Source organism: Aquila chrysaetos, chromosome 3, assembly GCF_900496995.4.
Source record: "Aquila chrysaetos chrysaetos chromosome 3, bAquChr1.4, whole genome shotgun sequence".
NCBI lineage: Eukaryota > Metazoa > Chordata > Aves > Accipitriformes > Accipitridae > Aquila > Aquila chrysaetos.
Window position 1 is genome coordinate 9887693 of NC_044006.1, and position 18040 is coordinate 9905732.

At 45.3% G+C, this 18040-nt stretch overlaps 2 protein-coding genes and 2 non-coding genes across 6 annotated transcripts in view; all 4 read right to left on the reverse strand.

Moving 5' to 3' along the window:
* Nucleotides 1–14108, reverse strand: part of LOC115339888 (somatomedin-B and thrombospondin type-1 domain-containing protein-like) — a 39517-nt gene extending 25409 nt beyond the window's left edge. The window contains exons 1-2 of one of the 3 annotated variants that reach the window (XM_041122796.1): nt 14098–14108; nt 11846–11983 (exon numbers count right to left, since the gene is read on the reverse strand). In XM_041122796.1, the coding sequence (XP_040978730.1) occupies nt 11846–11915 (70 nt within the window). In that variant the 5' untranslated portion in view covers nt 11916–11983; nt 14098–14108. Of the gene's footprint in view, nt 1–11845; nt 11984–13051; nt 13091–14097 lie in introns of those variants that run through there. The other 2 variants (XM_041122795.1, XM_041122797.1) reach the window with 2 other exon arrangements.
* Nucleotides 11455–11548, reverse strand: LOC115340013. The gene has a single exon (XR_003922894.1). It is a non-coding gene; the product is annotated as a small nucleolar SNORD12/SNORD106 (small nucleolar RNA).
* LOC115340012 lies at nt 12055–12146 on the reverse strand. The gene has a single exon (XR_003922893.1). It is a non-coding gene; the product is annotated as a small nucleolar SNORD12/SNORD106 (small nucleolar RNA).
* Nucleotides 14103–16820, reverse strand: LOC115338901. Its single transcript, XM_041122798.1, has 2 exons — nt 16111–16820; nt 14103–15147 (listed from the first exon to the last, which is right to left on the reverse strand). The coding sequence occupies exons 1-2, from the start codon at nt 16541–16543 to the stop codon at nt 14972–14974; spliced, it is 609 nt and encodes a 202-aa protein (XP_040978732.1). The 5' UTR covers nt 16544–16820; the 3' UTR covers nt 14103–14971.
* Nucleotides 16821–18040: the final 1220 nt, after the last annotated feature.

Here is an 18040-nt window from a genome sequence, read left to right on the forward strand (position 1 = left end):
GATGCCTGGCCCCATCCACGCAGCCACTAGACATTGCTTGTATGCCATCCCCTCACTGAAGAGGCTGGGCATGGTGATTTTAATGGATGTGGCCAAGACACTGAGGAATCCGTATTTATGGCAAAAAATCTGACAGTTTCTGCCAGCCATGATGAACTGAACCAGTGACTTCAACTCAGTTCATGGCGAGTGCACAGCTCCTTCCACCCCCATACACCCTTGTGACAGAGAGCCTGATGAAGCTTTAGTCTCCTTGGATGTCAGAAATACATGGACAATCAAAAACCTAATTCACTTGAACTATTACCAGTTTCCACATGTATGTTTGTGTTAAATAACTTGGTTGTCCATGCAACAGCAAACAGACTGGCAACGTATGTTAGATGTACAATAGATGACACCTTTCAGCAGGCAATATTTGGCCTACGTGGTCAGTCTGTTAGACAGGAGTTGTCTGAAGCTCAGTTTTGCTTCCTGCCTTATGTATCATTTCTAGGACTTGCTTCCAGACTACACATTCCCTTTTCCAGTGGACTCACTGCCTTGAACACCAAAAATTGAAAAGAACTGAAAGCATAAGGTGTTACAGTTCAGACTAAGAGCTACAGCTTATTTGTACCCTCAGTGGACTAGGATCAGACAGAAGAGGCCGCCCAGGGATTATATTTGCCCAGTAAAACATGTTATCAACATTCAGCATGAAAGCAACTCCTACCTACAACCACCACCTTGACTTAGGTACAAAAAGCTCAGCTATGGGAAAATTGTGTAACTGCTGTTTATTTAACCACCACCTTGAAGGCAAAAACAAAACAAAAGAAGTTCACCCCATGAGATCTTTCCACCTCCACATGCTCAGTGCTCTGATAATAACAGGTCTCTGAATAAGACGACATGAAGATTATAAGGCTATTGCTAAGGGGCCAGATTCACTATTGTAATAAAGAAAATTTTTCTTAGCTGTCCTCTAATCCAGAGGTTTACACAGCTACTGAGCTTCCTGGAGAGATCGCCTCTTACACCACTACCACTTAGGCTCTAACTCACCATTATACCAGCATAAACCTGCACCACGTTAGTATAAAAACACAGCTGACCCAAGTAGTATCTCTTACCAGGACTACACAGTCCAGTTGTACGCAGTCCTTTGCAACATGGTCCAAAGGGGCCAAAACCCATTTTTGCTTCTACAAGTTAGACTGCCAACTGACCTGCTTTAGACAACTCACAACTAACTTTGACAGCAACTTGGATGAGTTACAGCTGCAGAAGCCAAGAGCTAGAGCACCATGCACATGCATACAGATCTCACAGGACATGGGGACTGTTCCTACTGTTCCAGCTCCTGAGGTCTTTGCTCCCAGTAGGAGGGAAATGAAGATGAATAAACCCTGTGAGATGCTCCTAACACTTCCACCACTACAATTCTCTTTACAGGGCTACTAGCCCCACCAGCTCTCAGGGATCCTATATAGGTTTAAGGATCAGGCAAACCTACAGGAAACCACAACTCACCAACAAGCCTCCTACCCATGGCTGAACCCAGTGATGCATTCCTGAAGGCCTGAGAGATCCTGTCTTCCGTTAGCCTTGCAGACCTCTCATGCAGCTTTATATCTTCATTCTCCCACCTCTTGAGCCACAGTTGAGGGAACAACGATGCTGTGATGGATAGACAGACTCCTGCCATCAGACAGAGGGAATATCTGACAACACCCAGATAAGGGTGAGCTTTCGTCTTCAGTGTGAGGGAAAATCATTAGGCTCATCCATGGATAGGTGCCTTTGTCAGATACCCTGTCAGAATTCAGACAGGGAGAAGGCAGCTCATGGGAGACTGTGACCTTTCCATTTTCTTTAAAGAAAAAATAAAAATAAATTAAAAAAAAAAAAAAAAAAAGAGAAAAACAGCAGGAGGGAGAACCCACCAATGCCACTTCCAGAATCCTGCAACACAGAGTAAGAGAGGCACCCACTTGCCACTTGGAAGGAAAAGGTTGCATCACATCTCTCAGGCAACAGGCTGTGACACCCTTTGTGCCTGTTGCAGCCAGTCCACATAGCATGGTGAACCCTGCACCCAACAGTTATGCCACAAGTCTGGCAGTCACACAGAGCCCTGATTCTGCTTTCTGTCACTGAGAAAATCCATCTGTGCTTCCCCCCTGCTCTGCTCTAGTCCTGCAAGTAGTTTCCTCCAGGGCAGGGGAAAAAAAAAAGGGCAGGAAAAGAACATCAAGGACCAGATTTGTATCTGCTTTATAAACTAACAAGATGACTCAGAAGTTGTCCCCTTCTCACCAAGCCTTCCACTTGCCAAAGGGCTATGCAACAGCAGGTCTACCTGGTCAGCTCTGCTAGAAAAAAAGCCAGGTTTGCATGCAAATACATTCACCAAGTCACTGTAACTCATGCTGAGACCTGATCAGCATCCCTCTCAGCCCCACCAATGTTGCTACTTACCTTTACAGCCAGCAACCTCACTCACAAGGACGTCAACGCCACTTTGGTACCCAGCATATCATCCAGGACCAGAGGAAAGACTGTGTCCTGGTTTTGGCTGGGATAGAGTTAATTATCTTCCTAGTAGCTGGTACAGTGCTGTTTTGAGTTTGGTATGAGAATAATGTTGATAAGACACTGATGTTTTTGTTGTTGCTAAGTAGCGCTTATCCCGAGTTAAGGATTTTTCAGTTTCCCGTGCTCTGCCAGCAAGCAGGTGCACAAGCTGGGAGGGAACATAGCCAGGACAGCTGACCTGAACTAGCCAAAAGGATATTCCATACCATAGAACATCATGTTCAGTATATAAACTGGGGGGACTTGGCTGGGAGGGACGGATCACTGCTCAGGCATTGGTCAGTGCATGGTGAACAATTGTATTGTGCATCACTTGTCTTTTCTTGAGTCTAATTTCCCTCTTTATGTTATATGCCTTTTCATTACAATTACTATTATTGTTATATTATTGTTATTATATTTTAGTTATTAAACTGTTCTTATCTCAACCCATGAGTTTGATTTTTTTTTTTTTTTTTTTTTTTTTTTTTTTTTTTTTTTTTACAATTCTCCTCCCCATCCTTCCATCCTTGTCAGGCATTGGAACAGGCTGAGTCACCATCCCTGGAGGTGTTCAAAAAACACGTAGATGTGGCACTTCAGGACATGGTTTAGTGGGCATGGTGGTGTTGGTTTGACAGTTGGACTCGATGATCTTAAAGGTCTTTTCCAACCTAAACAATTCTATGATTCTATGATCCCACTGGCAGGAAGGAGGAGTGAGCAAGTAGCTGCATGGTGTTTAGTTGCTGGCTGGGGTTAAACCATGACAGACTGGCAGGGATTATGTGTCATAGGTCAGAGAAGTGACAGAGAGGGTTTACAGAAGGAAATCATGACCAGCAGCACAAAATATGTGTCACCCTCATGACACAACAGTAGCTGCTGTGAAGCATGTGCCTGATGTACAGGTTTAGGTTGGTTCCTAGCTTACAAGAGATGCACACTGCTGTTAGCACTTTTGGCAACCACCTTTTTCTCCAGGTGGTTTTCCCAAGCCCTGCTAAGTTTCCACAGCAACGTAAATTGCTGACTAACAAAACTTCTCAGACACTTCCAGTCCTCCTCTGTAGATTTCGAAGAAAATTGCACCTATAAATATCCTGCTATAAAACAGTGACAGTGAATACTCAAAGGAAAAGTCTGCTTTGAACTGCTGGTGTCAAGGGCCTGATCCACACCCACTGAAAAATGGATTCACTCTCAAGACAAACCTTCCTCCATGAGTGCTATATCTCAAGGAAAAAATAAGTTTATATCTCAAGGAAAAAATAAGTTTTTTATCTCCTCTTGGTAGACAAAATTCTTGCAGACATGAATGGAGACTAAGCCAGTGTAACATGTAACAATTACAGCAACACCCTCATGTGCCTGCAGATGGTTTGCAACCATTTGCATGAGATAGCAACCATCTTTCTTCATCAGCAGGCCATTAAATTCTCCAGCTGGATTTGGGAAAATTGGTGAGGGTAAGGCAATGTCTACCATTGGCACAGCTGTGCAGCACAAAGCAAGTATACCTACTTCAAGCTGCTAAACAAGGGCAGAGGTACAACTTACTTAGTATTTCTTCTCACTGAGAAATGGTATCCAGAAATTAGCTGCTGCCTACAGGCTGGGTTCCGTCCTGGACCCATGTGCAAGCATTCCACTATCTGTGGGAGGATCAAAAGCACGAGCCTCACCCTTTCAGTTAAAGAGCTGCCCTGAACCAGAAGCAGTACGGTGTTGAAGACATTGCGGCCACCCACAGCGGGAAATGTAAGCATGTGTGGAGCAGAAAGCACGTGTGCTACTCTGGGCCAGCCCCTGGGTGCTGACATAGTGCCCCACCTTCAGAGAGCAGCTTCCAGGAACAGGCTTCAGGGAATCCATCTGGGCAAGCAGCACCACATGGGGCTGCATCTGCTTACCTACCACCCTCATGCACCAGCTGAGCCTCCTCAGCCCACTGGAAGGACACCTGCCACCCTGTCGGAGATGGGAAATGTGCCTTGCTTCTTCATGCAGTCAATGCTGAGACCACGTCTCCAAAAGTTTTTCTGGCCCTGGACATCCTCGCTGAGAAAGGTTACATGAACCCAAGGGAGTCTATGCAAAGTAGAGAAATGAGGACAGCCCCTGGCTTTAATATTTGCTTTGAGAAAAGACTAGGGAAGTCAAGCTTATTCTCAGCACTAGAGGGAAGACTTCAAGGTGACCCAGCCACAGCATTCAAAACTGAACAGAGCAAGCGACAGCCACAGTGAACTGCAGACTATCCAGTGGACATTTTTCTAAATATAACACTGAAGAAATCAGGCAGATTCTCAGGTAACATAGACAGAAATGGCCCTGAACCTGTTTCCATGAACCCAAATCAACCTTAGGGAATATAATGGAATTGCTGCGATTTACAAACACCATGAATATGGTCTAGCACAATGAATATTTTTACCCATCACCAAGAAAACTCTGTTACTACCTGCAAGCTGCCAGGTGTTTCCCATCCACATCATAAAGGACTTGAGCCCATTTTGGTCACTGGAAGCCCTGTGGCAGGGGCTGCATCCAGTCCTTGCTAGCCTCACATTGGCACTGAGCAGAGAAACAGGTGAAGATAATTTCTTCAGACCCCAGAGTACCTGTTTCTGTAAATGTGAAGAGAACCATCTCCAGCACTTTTCTCTGGAGTTTAATTTACTGTGGAACAATCTTGAAGGCTTTAGCACCAGTCACTGGTAGGTATCATGTTGCAAAGGGGAGATTTTGGTGGTGTGTGCTGGGAACCTTGGCAGAAAGCCAGAGCTCCAGAGAGAGCACCAGGCATCCCTCTACACAGCGAGCTGAACCTGAGCATCAACCAGGTGGTCTGAGCGAGAAAAGTCACAGCAGGGAGCAGAGGGACATAAACTGCAGTTTTCTGCAAGATGAAGGCTGACAGAAGACAGCCAGGGCAGTGCCAAAGGTTATCAGCACTATCTGCACCCTGTGCCCAACACTTGGATGGGAAAGTGCCTGGGAACCCTAGGTGCTATAACTAACCAGCAGTTCCCACAGCACCAGAGACTTGGGCTGCACCAAGACACTTGGCTTCACCCCAACCAATGCAAGGGATCTGGCAAAAAGGGTGGAAGACAAACAGAAGTCTGTAGCTGCAGAACATCTCTTTAAAACACTCCTTCAAAAGAAGTCTTCCCCTTACTGCCTGTGGGGCAATCTGAGTGTCCTGAAACATGGGTCTTCCTACGGCAATCACAAAAACAAGTTTTGCTTCATTGCTGTCCATGATAACATCTAGCCCCTGTCAACACAACTGATGTGTCAGATAACTTAATCTATCACTGAGCAGAGATGGAGGCAGAGGAAATAACGCAAAGAGTAGAAGCAGCAATGACAATGAATAAATGGACCGTGCTATCCCATAAGCTAATGCAGCCACTTAACAGATGGGTCTAAAAGGAATATAATAATCACCATGCAGTCAAAAAGATGCCTGGGTCTTTGGGAATACAGATGTTAAACCTCTCACTGTGTATGAAAACATGCCTATTAAAAGAAACATCAGACAGAGAAATAATCTGTGCTATTTTCCTCTCAAATGCTCATGGCACCAAGAAACAGAGCTGTTAGAGAAAAGTAAACATTTACTTAAACATACCAGCCCCCTGAGTGACTCCAGATTTCAGTTTTAGAAAGTTACACAAGTACATACAGCATCATCTGTTCCTGCTGTAATTGATAGAACTGACAATTCTTGCCTTTGTCCTCACTGTCCTGCTCAGCCACTTCACAGCAGCAGAATATAAGCTCTGGACATACTGTGATTATCCTTAGCCAGCCTCTGAGAGCTAGTAGGGAGCTGTCTGTGCACAGAAAAAGCTCTAAGTCAGCCATTGTCCAAAACATACCTCCTGGCCCTCATCTCCTCATTTAAAACACCCAGCAGACACACTCAGGAGTTGACCAGTGCCTGCAGAAGTCAGGCAAGCAATGGGGCAACAAATGCCAAGGACAGCTCTGAGGAAGAAAGCTGAGCTGCAAATTGCTTTAAATTCAGTGTTAAACCACCCCCCACACACACCTCACCCCATCTTTTATCAAAGGGCTGTATCAAGAGATTTTCAAATGGGGTGATCTTAGTTCCATGCTTGATACAGACAATAAAGTTTGATGGTTTCTCTGTTAACTGGGAGGCATACTTCATTACTTGGCTGTAACACAGTTGTACTAGGAAGTCCATTGCAGCTCAAGTTTTTTAATAGCTCACAGTTACACACAGGAAAATTACCTGAGCTCATAGCATACCACATTGCTGAGAGCCCATAGCTGGCCACAGCCAAGTTCAGCCGGCTCTCCATTACCAAGGGTGTTTGGAGAAGCAGCAGAAGGTAGGATATCCTGTATTACAGAAAAAAAAGATGTTCTACTACTAAAGAACATGACCCCTAGCCTGTGTTTACCAGCTGCACCTACCATTTACCCTCATTTTGCTGAAACTCTGCCCAGACAGAGTTTTGGTAAAGGCAGCCATGATCACATTTTTGAGCATGGTATGTGGGAATTTGGAGCAAAGGTGTGGAAGGAGTGCCAGGGGACAGGATGCTCTCTAGACCCAAACTAGTTCCAGAAAAAACATCAGAGACAGATGTAAAATGAAGCCACACCTAAGGTGCCTGGCTGTTTGCAGGCATATCAGAAACTCCAGCAGATGAAAGCTTTGAAACAAAAGCCTATCAGTACAGAACTCCTCCACCTCTACTCCTCTAAATTAAAGCCTCTGGCAAGTTCAGATGTTACTTTTAGTGTCTGCCTCCACTTTGTCACACTTCTTGTTCTTACAGATAAGCTAATGACCACTGGTCCAGAGGTTTACTACAGCACACCGCTATAGTGACAAGGTGAAAGCATCTTAACTATATACACACAGGGAACAACTCAAACAGTTTGATGCAGAAACTCCATCTGGCCCTTACTAAGCTTTGGGCAACGCATGCACACAGCACCCCCTACAGCTGCCGGGTCAGAGGAGACCTCCAGATTCAGTTCTTCGCACGCAGTTCAGTGCTTCCAACCAGCCTCTGCATCCAGACTAGAGAGCATTTATGGGTTGCCTACAGTAGATCAGTCATCTTCAGACAGTTTTGTCTTCCATCCCTATGCACATGTGCAATAGCAGCAGTGCTTGAATCCTGGCCTGAGCAACTTTTCTTGGAGAGGTAATAAAACATGCAAAGAACATGTTCCAGCTGCATCTGTCCTTACAGCTCCCACTGGACAAGCAGCACTCTCCACTTCCTGAAGTACACTTGCTGGTAAGTATGCTCATTATGAAAGTAATTACCTTAGCAGCAGTTCTGATCCCTCATCAATATATTGTTTCAGGAGATCATGCTCCTTACATTAAGTGAATGAGAAAAATCTCTACCCAGTTTAATGGAAGACTGCTTTGAATGCTGATGAATAGCTAATTTTCCATTGTTGCTGTTTCCTACTAAACATACATGCCAAAGGCCACTATCAGCTCAGATACCAAATCCCCTCCCGTAACCGCTGAAACTGTTATTTATGCTTTTAAGTAGCAGAAATACCCTCTAAACTTGTAACTGCTGTAAATAACTTCCAACCCATTACAGTATTAGTTAGGCTGTTGCTATCGGGCAGTAAAAATAACACAGCAATACTTCAAATGCTGCAGGAAATAATTCCTTAAATGTTTCCTCAGCCTGTTATCCATGCCTCACTTTTGCCCTTCAGCTACTTCAAGCTGCATTGTCACCTCTGGGCTAGCTAGCTCACTGCAGCCCCTGCCTGTGCACCCAGCTGCTTTCAGGTAGCAGCCCCTTGGTTGGCATTTAGCATGGACAACCCATCGGTTACAGGCTTCCACAGGCCCAGAACTAGCATCACAGGAACCTTCAACAGCTGCCAGGTGGCCCTGCTCCTCAGGAACCTAATGAGGCTGCGGGGGGATTAGTTTTTAACCCCATCCCTAATGCACATACCTGCTGTGCTACTTCCCAACAGCAGCACGTGGGGAATAGCTACTTCCATCATTAGGCCTGGGGTTTGAATCTGAACCTGCTGTCTGAGACACTGCAGGTTAGTATGTATCCCAATTCTTCTCATGAGCTTTATCCGAAGGAGCAATTTACTTCATTTGTATCGCCAGTGGGGTGTACAAATGCTACCAGACCAGGACCTGCATGAGACATCTGCCAAGGCCTGTTTGACTACATCACGCAGACACCACTCCTGACTGCCAGGCTAATGGGCACAGCAGATGGAGAATGCTTTCTCCCTCCCTGCAGAACAGACTCGCCACCATTCAACCCCTCTATGTGTGCAGACATTGTGCAGCACAGGTGCATTGACCCAGATTTTTCACCCCTACTGAGGCCAGATGTGTACAGTCAATTGATCTGGGATATGGAAGTCAGAGGTACAGGAAGCAATACATCTTCAGGCTCTTGACTACCTCTCTGGTATTAGGAAATTAGTTATTAGAAAAGCCTTTAGCTTCTTCTCATTTAGTGGTTCCCTACTTCAGCACGTATGTACAATTTATTTCATTCTCCTGTTCTGCAAACCTGGAAGTTTGCCAAAGAGCATCCAGGGGAAGACTGCAGGATCTGAATGAACATCTGTCACCAAGTCTCTCTAGCCAGAAGCAGTCATTCCTGCGAGCTGAACACACTGCACAAGGGAAATGTCCATATCCTCACAGAAGCTGACATCAGCTTCCATTCCTTCCCAGACTGCTGTCACTTTTCTGTAAGACTCATGTACAGAAGAATTTGCAAAGCCAGTGACTTACCTGGGAACATGCTAATCCACACCTTTTACCAAGCCAGCTAAAATCCCAACTGACTCATGTTCTACAGCAGCTGCTCCCCACACAGGATCTAAGGAAGAAGCTGAGGGACAGCCCTTGTCCAAACAGAAACAAAGTGCAGACTACGCCACTCCCTTTGGTCCAGAAGACAGTCCTGTTGTCGAATGTTAGCACCCAGCTGTTCACATACAGAGAACTGTGCCCTAGTGATGCTTCCTGCAGCACAGCAGCAGCCACAAGTCTCAGCTAAGCACTTTTACTTCAGGGTATCCGAAGAAGCTATATTGCCATGAGATCACGCCCCTTTCTCCTAGCATGAGGCAGCAGGCAGCTCCATGTAAGCAATCACTACAAAGAAGCACTGTTGCCTTCCAACTCCCTGAAACAATTACGAGATCCAGAAATTGGCTGTTAAAAGCATGTAAAGAGAATTTCAGTCACCAGCTGAATTCACCCAGTACTCAAAAAATAAGACTCTAAACAGTACAGAAACGCACACTGCACTGCAGCATCCAAGATGCCCCTTCCCACTTTACAGGCTGCCAATGATACATTACTAAAGCTTTCTGGATGACAGGGCAGAGCCAAGACTTGAATCCCCCCTCTCATTACAGAGAAGGCCATCCTCCCATACTTGACAGTCACTCTCTAAGGAGAGGCTTCCTTACTTTTAATGATTATGGTAGGATAACATTAGCTGTCAGGTGGCGAATGCAGCCCTTGCAGACAAAAGCATCCAATTACACTAAAAATGCAGCAAATTCCAGAATCCATTACAGTTAAATGCCTCATACCAAGAAAAATAACACCCTCCATCTGTAAGTTGGCAGGACACCAGTTTATCACTCCTGCTAGCTCTGAGAAAAGACCAGAGCTGTTGCAGGGCGATGTGAATGCTGTAGCTTGGACAAGCGATCACAGGCAGTAGCATGGAGAGGGACATCATTAGCAGAAGACAGCTTTCTGCTAGTGCACTGAAATCACAGCAGATCCCAGGTCAACTTCTGACAAATCTCAACCTGTCAAGAAAACAGCCAACATCGTCAGTCTACTCTACCAGAAACAGCAAGTATATAGCTCTCACCCCCCCCCCCCCCCCCCCCCAAAAAAACTATTAGACAGCGAGGGGTGCTCTGCAAACAACAAAAACTTCCTCACTGCCAGGCACTCCAAATAGATGCACTCATAAAACTGCATGGTGGGAGCTTTTAGAGTAGTACTTCATAAAAGCCTTGGGGAGCTGACTGAGCAGAGAGTGCCAGAGTAACATATCTGGTCAGCTCTACAGCTTCACCATCTGACACAGACCACTCATGCTCCTTTTGAATTCAAGAGGGCCATATAAAAAGGTCATTTATGCTTTTCATAGATACAGGCTACCAAGGAGATTTCAGCCTCCTTGGAGATTCTATAGCTGCACAACAGGCACCTGAACAGCAACAGAAGGCTGTAACTGAATGAAGCCAGTGACAATAACTTTTTATCCCATGAAGTTCTGTTAAGCACATTTTCTAGAGCATTAGTGAAATCCTAATCAAAGAAGATGTCACATCATTGATCTTCTATTAAAAAAAAAAAAGGAAGAAAAAGAACACCAAAAGCAATCCCTCTCTTGCAAATAGACACATTGCTGGAAGTTGACTTTCATCCACACCTCAAGGCATTGAGAACCTCCCATTCAAAGGGAAAAAAAATACCCACCCCCCCAAAAAAAGAAAAAAAATATCAAGAACAAAAGCTCCCTGTTAGAAGCACCTCATTTTAACAGTGCTTAAATGGGGCAAGACAAAAAAAAAAAAAAAAGCTATGCTTATGCTGTTAAAGTTAAATTGAAACCTGTCAGAGCTCTCTGCCATTTACTTGAGATCTTTTGAAAGCAAGAATTCCTTCACTTTTGATCCTCAAGTCTTTCCCGCATGTCAGATAGTGTTATACAACCAGTGTTACTATATGTGCAGACAGCACCCTCCAGTGCTGCCTGCTCTCAAAGCATGCAGCATACATGTAGTTTCCCTGCAACAGAGGTGCAAGCAAGGGCATGTAGCCTCAATATGGAGCCACATGAGGAACTGAAGCACCTTGCATCTGTGGAATCAGTCAATCTGGCTAAAACGGAAGTTTGCATCAGTATTGCCAATCTGGTGGGGAAAAGTCTGAAGTCATCACGACAGATGCTCTTCAGCTGAACATTAAAAGGCAATCAATTACATTTGAAAAATCTTCATGTCCATAACAACTGACAAGGTATTAATCCCTGCAGGAAAGATGGCAAAAGGAAACTTGAGTATTTCAACAAGTGTTAATAATCAGGTACAACACTTAAAAGGGCCCCTGTTGCAATGCTCAAATCTACACATCTGTCAAATCTCCAGGGACACTAACCCATCAGAGCACTACAGAACCAAATCCCTTACAGAAAGGTTTTTCCTTTTTTTATTTAAATCAGTGCACATAGGTGGATCAAAGACTTACCATTCTTACTTGCTAGAGGTTCAGGCAGGGTGGAACAAAGCCAGGCAACTGCCCTCATCACACAATTCATCACTGCCACCTACAGCCATCGCATCTGGTGTCCCAGAGGCTCAACACCCCCACTGCCTTTGCAGCGCCCTGCGAGTAAAGCCAAAGGGAGCAGTTAGCACCAGGCCCCGGCAGCACGTGGGACACAGCAGCACTTCCCTGCTGGTGCATCAGACATGATCCGGCTTGAACAGTGAGAATTCGACACTTGTCGCTCTGGTGGGGAGAAAATTCAGTCATCACTTACACCAGCAAGTCCCCAGGAATTAGGAGGCTGTACACCCACAGCAGCTGTGCCACACTCCCACCTTGCCCGGCGGACCCACAGGCAATAAGTGAATTCACGCAAATCCCTCCCCAAGAAGAGCTGGCTCATTGGCATGCTCAACGAGTACACGTGACAGGGGAAATACTGCAAAAGCCCAGAGAAAAAACACTGATGGGGTTTCTGCAACAGAGCACAAGATGGACAGAAAAAGGGGAGGCAGGCAGAGATAACAGGTTATGCGCTCTTGCAGGCCCAGCCTTGATGGCCATGAGAGGCTTCCGCCTTCCCAACACAAAGGCAGGAGGTCGCACGCGCAGCAGTAAATGCCACGCAATTGCCAGAGCCCAGGCAGAGGGAACAGCTTGGCCACGAACGCTGCGTGGCCCACGCCGTGAATGCTACTGCCCACCTACAGCAAGGGGCAGGGCAGGAAAACTCCAGAACCAGTCTCTCCTCCAAGGGCCCGCCACAGCCAGGCTAGCTCTGCCCCGTGCCAGGCCTGCAGCAGAGCACCAACCATCGTGTCTCCAGCGTGGCCTGGTCCCCAGCCCTCCGGCCACGGGGCACCTGCCAGGGGCTCGGAGCCATCAACCCACCACCCCTCCCAGGCTGCAGATTTCCCGCCCTACTGGACCTGCCACCTTGCACGCAACGGGAGCGAGACAAGGCACAAAGGGCCTGGCGGCAAGGCTTCTGCAGGAGGAAACCCTCTCTGCTGTCAGCTGCACAGTATCTAAGCCAGTGGTCAAACCTACACATCTGTCAAGTCTCCAGGGACACCAACCTGACAAAGCATTGCAGAAGCAACTCAGGAACTCTTTTTCAAAGAAAAAAAATATATATATACATATATTTTTTAAACCAATGAGGAACAGTTACTTTAAGGACCTACCATTCCCACCTGCCAGAGGCTCTGGCATGGCGGTGACGTGCAGAGAATAGACTTCACAGTCTGTGAGATTGTAAAGTAGGTATGTTTATTCAGCACTGGGCAACACGGGGGGTTAGTCCCACCAAAGTCGTGCACACCTCACATGGCAACTTACTTGACTGTATAAATTTGGAGCATTACATATACATAAGGTTTCTCAATACGCCTATACATATGCATGACCTATCCCCGCTTCGCATTAAAATTAGTCCCAAGAAGTCATTTTCATAAATTCCTTCTGACTGCACTTGCGCAGTGCCTCCTTGTGGTGGTCGTCAGGGGTCGTAGAGATGAAGTCAGACGACTCCTCTTCGTCACCGCTAGTAACCTCTTGTTCTTGCGCAGACTCGGTTGTTCCTTGGCTCCTATCCGAACCTCAGGGTCGGTTTTAGCAGGTTCTTAAGGCAAGTCTCTAGTTCTTATCAGAAACCGTCCTTTGTGAGGAACTGCAGGACTTCTTGCCTCAGTTAGTTTATACAATAATTGGCAAAACATTAAACACTGTCTATCAGCTTGATTCTTTGGGCTGCACAGCAATCTAGATAATTATTAAGCAGTGTTTTATCTACTAAGATTCCCTTAACCCCCCTTCTCTCAGTCCCCCCTTTTCTAGAAAAGTAGTAAATTCTTTTACTACACCTACTTCTAACACAATGTTTCCCTATCTAGCATTCTCTCAAAATATTTATTAGACTCAAGTTTCCATCATAATTGGTTCTTCTTTCATTCACTGTAGGATTCTCCTGTGTTCTGAAAACACCATAAATCACATCAAACTGCTATACAAAGTATTATAGACAAAAGGATGATTATTATCACAGTGACAAACAATTGCTTTAACCATGTTAAGTCTGGTAACCAAGAGGTTAGCTTTTCCCACAGCTCAGAAAATCCCCAAGAGGTGTCATCTTGAGTTACTTCATGTAGGATTTTTGCTCGTTTCCTTATCTCCCATAAGTCATCAGTAATTCACCCACTCTGGTCTACATACATGCAACAACTAACATTGATCACTGTGCATACCCCTCCTTGTGAGGCTAATAATAAATCTAGAGCCATATGATTTTGTGATACTATTTTCAATAAACAAATAGTTTCTTCTTGGAGCGCTCCAATAGCTTCTATGGTTTTATTCTCAATTATCTCTATTACAGCTGAGATGTTTACTATAGCCTTTTCTAACTCACTAACCCTCAGAGATGGGATTAGCCATCGCATGAAGCTATGATAGCCTGTCGGCCTTTCTATTAAGGGGTTACTCATCCTTCGGTTTCTGATTGAAGTGGCTCTTCATTTTCTTCTCATGGGATTTTGTGTTGTTTTATCAATAATAGTAATGTTGGGGACCAGGGCACCTAAAGTACATGCTCCCTGCCACCCCAGAGGCAAAGTCTTCCGGGCTGCTGTACCACATAACCAATACCACCCTGTTCCTAACAGAACCGGGAGGCCAGTGTAATTAAGTAACTGAAATGCTGGGTCAATAGTTGTCATGTTCAATGAGATGGATTTATTGCAATTTGAATATTCCCCAACAAACGTACCGTTCCCTGAGCTTACTAGGCAACGGTCTCCTGAGGTATTGGCCGTTATTGTTTTCATTTCCAACCTTTGGCCCCACTTGGCTTGGGGATCTTTCCTGAGAGTAGTATTTTTCCAGAAAGTAACATTTGTCCAAGAGACATTCAATGGCAATGGGACACCTATCAAGGGCACTCCATGACCAGAATGCCTTGGCATTTGGGTACAAACCCAACAATCAGTCTTATTTATAATTTGAGTAATGTTCTGTGTCAATTGTACAGACGAATTCTCTTGCCAAGCAGCTACGCTAATCGCCTGTAGGTTTAGCAGGATTATGCAGATCTTAATCCACATTCTACCTTTGCAGTTTGAGCTTCAGGGGTCCCTGGACTTCAGAGGTCCAAACCTTTCGTGGTGCTTTTTTTACTCTAGTGTGATGTACCCAGGCATTCTGTTCTTTGATCTTGATTGCTGTAAAGGAGGTGAGGAGTACCTGGAACGGGCCTTCCCACTGTGGTTCCAGAGTTTTTTCTGTAAGAGACTTTATATATACATAATCTCCAGGTTGTATATTGTGCACAGATCCATCTAAACCTCTCCCCCAAGTCCCAATCACATGCTTTCTGATTCTATTGAGCTGCTTGCCCAATGCCACCACGTAGGAAGTCATAATTTCATCCCCGGCTTGTACGGACATCCCTCTCTGTATTCCATAGGGTCATCCATACAAGATTTCAAAGGAGCTCAGTCCTTCCTTCACCCTTGGTCTTGTTCATATGTGCAAAGGGACTAAAGGAAGAGACTGAGGCCAGGCCAAGTTTGCTTCTTGTCCCAATTCCACAATTTGCTGTTTAATTAAGTGGTTCATTTTTTCCACTTGGCCACTCAGCTGAGGGCGATATGGGGTATGAAGCTGCCAATCTATGCCCAAATGGCAGCTAATTTGTTGTACCACTTTTGAGACTAAATGTGGTCCTCTGTCAGAGGATATAGTTGCTGGAACTCCAAAACATGGTATTATCTCTTGTACCAATATTTTAGTTACCTCCCGAGCCTTAGCTGTTCTGGTTGGGAATGCTTCTGGCCAACCTGAAAAGGTATCAGTTAATACTAATAAATATTGATACCCCCCTTTTCTTGTAAGTTCTGTAAAATCAATCTGCCATTGTTGTCCAGGCCCATTGCCTTTCCCAATTTGGCCCATTTCTGGCCTGGGGGTATTCTTAGGATTAGTCTGGAGGCAAAGGTCACACTGTTGAGTCACCTGTCTCACCGTGGTGTATAAATTTCTGGCCACAATTTCTCTTATTAAATGTTTATACAAAGCCTCTGTTCCCCAATGCCTTTTCCTATGTTCCTCCCATACTAGATACCATAGTAGGCAAGAGGGAATGATTAGTTTCCCTTGTGGGGTATGAGCCCACCCCTCTTCATTATATGACCCTTCTAGATCTGTAATAAGCTTCTGATCTTCCTTGATATACTCTGGCTTACCTTCTAGAGAGATTCTCCTGTCGGGGACTAGAGCCCCTTCTGTTTTTACCTCTGTTTTAGCTACTTGTTTTGCCTCTCTGTCCGCCAGCTCATTTCCTTTTTCTAAATCTGAGCTCACTTTCTGGTGTGCCTTAATGTGCATGATTGCCACTTTCTCAGGAAGTTGGACAGCCTCCAATAGCTTCAAGATTTCTTCTGCATGTTTGATATTTTTCCCTTGAGAGTTCAATAATCCTCTTTCTTTCTGGATTGCTCCATGTGCATGTACAACCCTGAAGGCATATTTCGAGTCTGTATAAATATTGACAACTTTGCCTTGGGCCAATTCCAGGGCACGGGTCAGGGCAATTATTTCTGCCTTCTGTGCAGAGGTATTCATGGGCAATGGCCCTGACTCTATTACTTCTTGACTGGTGGTAATGGCGTATCCCATATGTTGCCTACCACTCAAGACATAACTGCTTCCGTCTGTGAACAGTTTTCTCCGTTTTCCATAGGGCTGTCCCTCAGGTCCGGACGGCTTGCATATGTTGCTTCGATGGTTTCCAAGCAGTCATGATGCACCGGTTCTCCTGTGTTTCCACTGAGGAAAGAAGCTGGGTTGACAATGTTAGTAACTACGATCTCCATATCGTCCTGTTCTACCAGTATAGCCTGATATCTCAGGAATCTTTGTGGAGAGAGCCAGTGTCCACCCTTTGCTTCCAGTACTGCTGATACTGTATGGGACACCAAAACGGTCATTTTCTGGCCCAGAATGAACTTCCAGGCTTCCTGTATGTTCAGTATCCCAGCTGCAACTGCCCGCAGGCATCCAGGCCAACCCTTTGCAGTCGCGTCTAACTGCTTAGAGAAGTAGGCAACTGCCCATTGATATGGACCCAGATCTTGTGCTAATATTCCCAGGGCAATGCCCTGCTTCTCGTGAGAGAAAAGAAAAAACGGCTTACTCATGTCTGGGAGTCCTAAGGCCGGGGCTGACATCAAAGCCTTTTTCAGTAGCTCAAAGCCTCATTTGGTTTCCTTATTCCACTCAAGGTGTTTCTGCTCAGTGGCTGTTAGTGCATACAGTGGTTTAACAAGCAGTCCATAGTTACAGATCCACAGTCAGCACCACCCAGTCATCCCCAGAAAAGTCTGTAACTCTTTCACCGTCTGAGGTCTCTGGGTTTGGCATATTGCTTCTTTGTGAGCCTGTCCCAAAGTTCTTTGTCCAGCACTAATTTCATAGTCCAAATAATTCATTTTGGGCTGCATCACCTGGGCCGCCTTCTTAGATACCTGGTACCCCTGGAGCCCCAAGAAATTTAGCAGACTCACCGTCCAGGTCATACAGTTGTTTTCTGTTTTGGTGGCGATCAGGATATCATCCACATACTGTAACCGTTTTCCCTCCTCAGATGGGATTTCCCAGGATTCTAAGTCTTTCGCAAGCTGATTGCTGAAAATGGTAGGACTATTCTTAAATCCTTGTGGCAGCACCGTCCAAGTGAGCTGGGTCTTCTGACCACTCTTGGGGTTTTCCTATTCGAATGCAAATAATTTTTGGCTGGCTTCGTGGAGAGGGAGGCAAAAGAAAGCATCCTTCAAGTCTAAAACAGTAAACCAGGTTAGTTTGGGTGTCAACACAGTCAGCAAGGTGTATGGATTTGCCACTACCAGGTAAAGGTCCTCAGTTATCTTATTCACAGCCCATAAGTCCTGGACCACCCGATATGACCCGTTGGGTTTCCAAACGGGTAATATAGGGGTGTTGAAATCAGATTCACACTCTTTTAATAATCCTAATTGCAAAAATTTTTCTACTACCGGCCGGATTCCTTCCCTGTCTTCCTTCTTTAGGGGATATTGTTTAATTCTTACCGGTTGTCAGCCTTCCTTGAGCCTGACTTCAACAGGTGGAGCATTTTTCGCTCTTCCAGGTACATTA

What these genes read in the sequence shown, in the direction of transcription:
- LOC115338901 (XM_041122798.1), bottom strand. Translation starts at nt 16,543, where the DNA reads ATGGGATACGCCATTACCACCAGTCAAGAAGTAATAGAGTCAGGGCCA. An exon ending in CAGGAGAATCTCTCTAGAAG is followed by an intron (nt 15,148 to 16,110) that starts GTAAGCCAGAGT and finishes AGTCTCTTACAG; the next exon opens with AAAAAACTCTGGAACCACAG.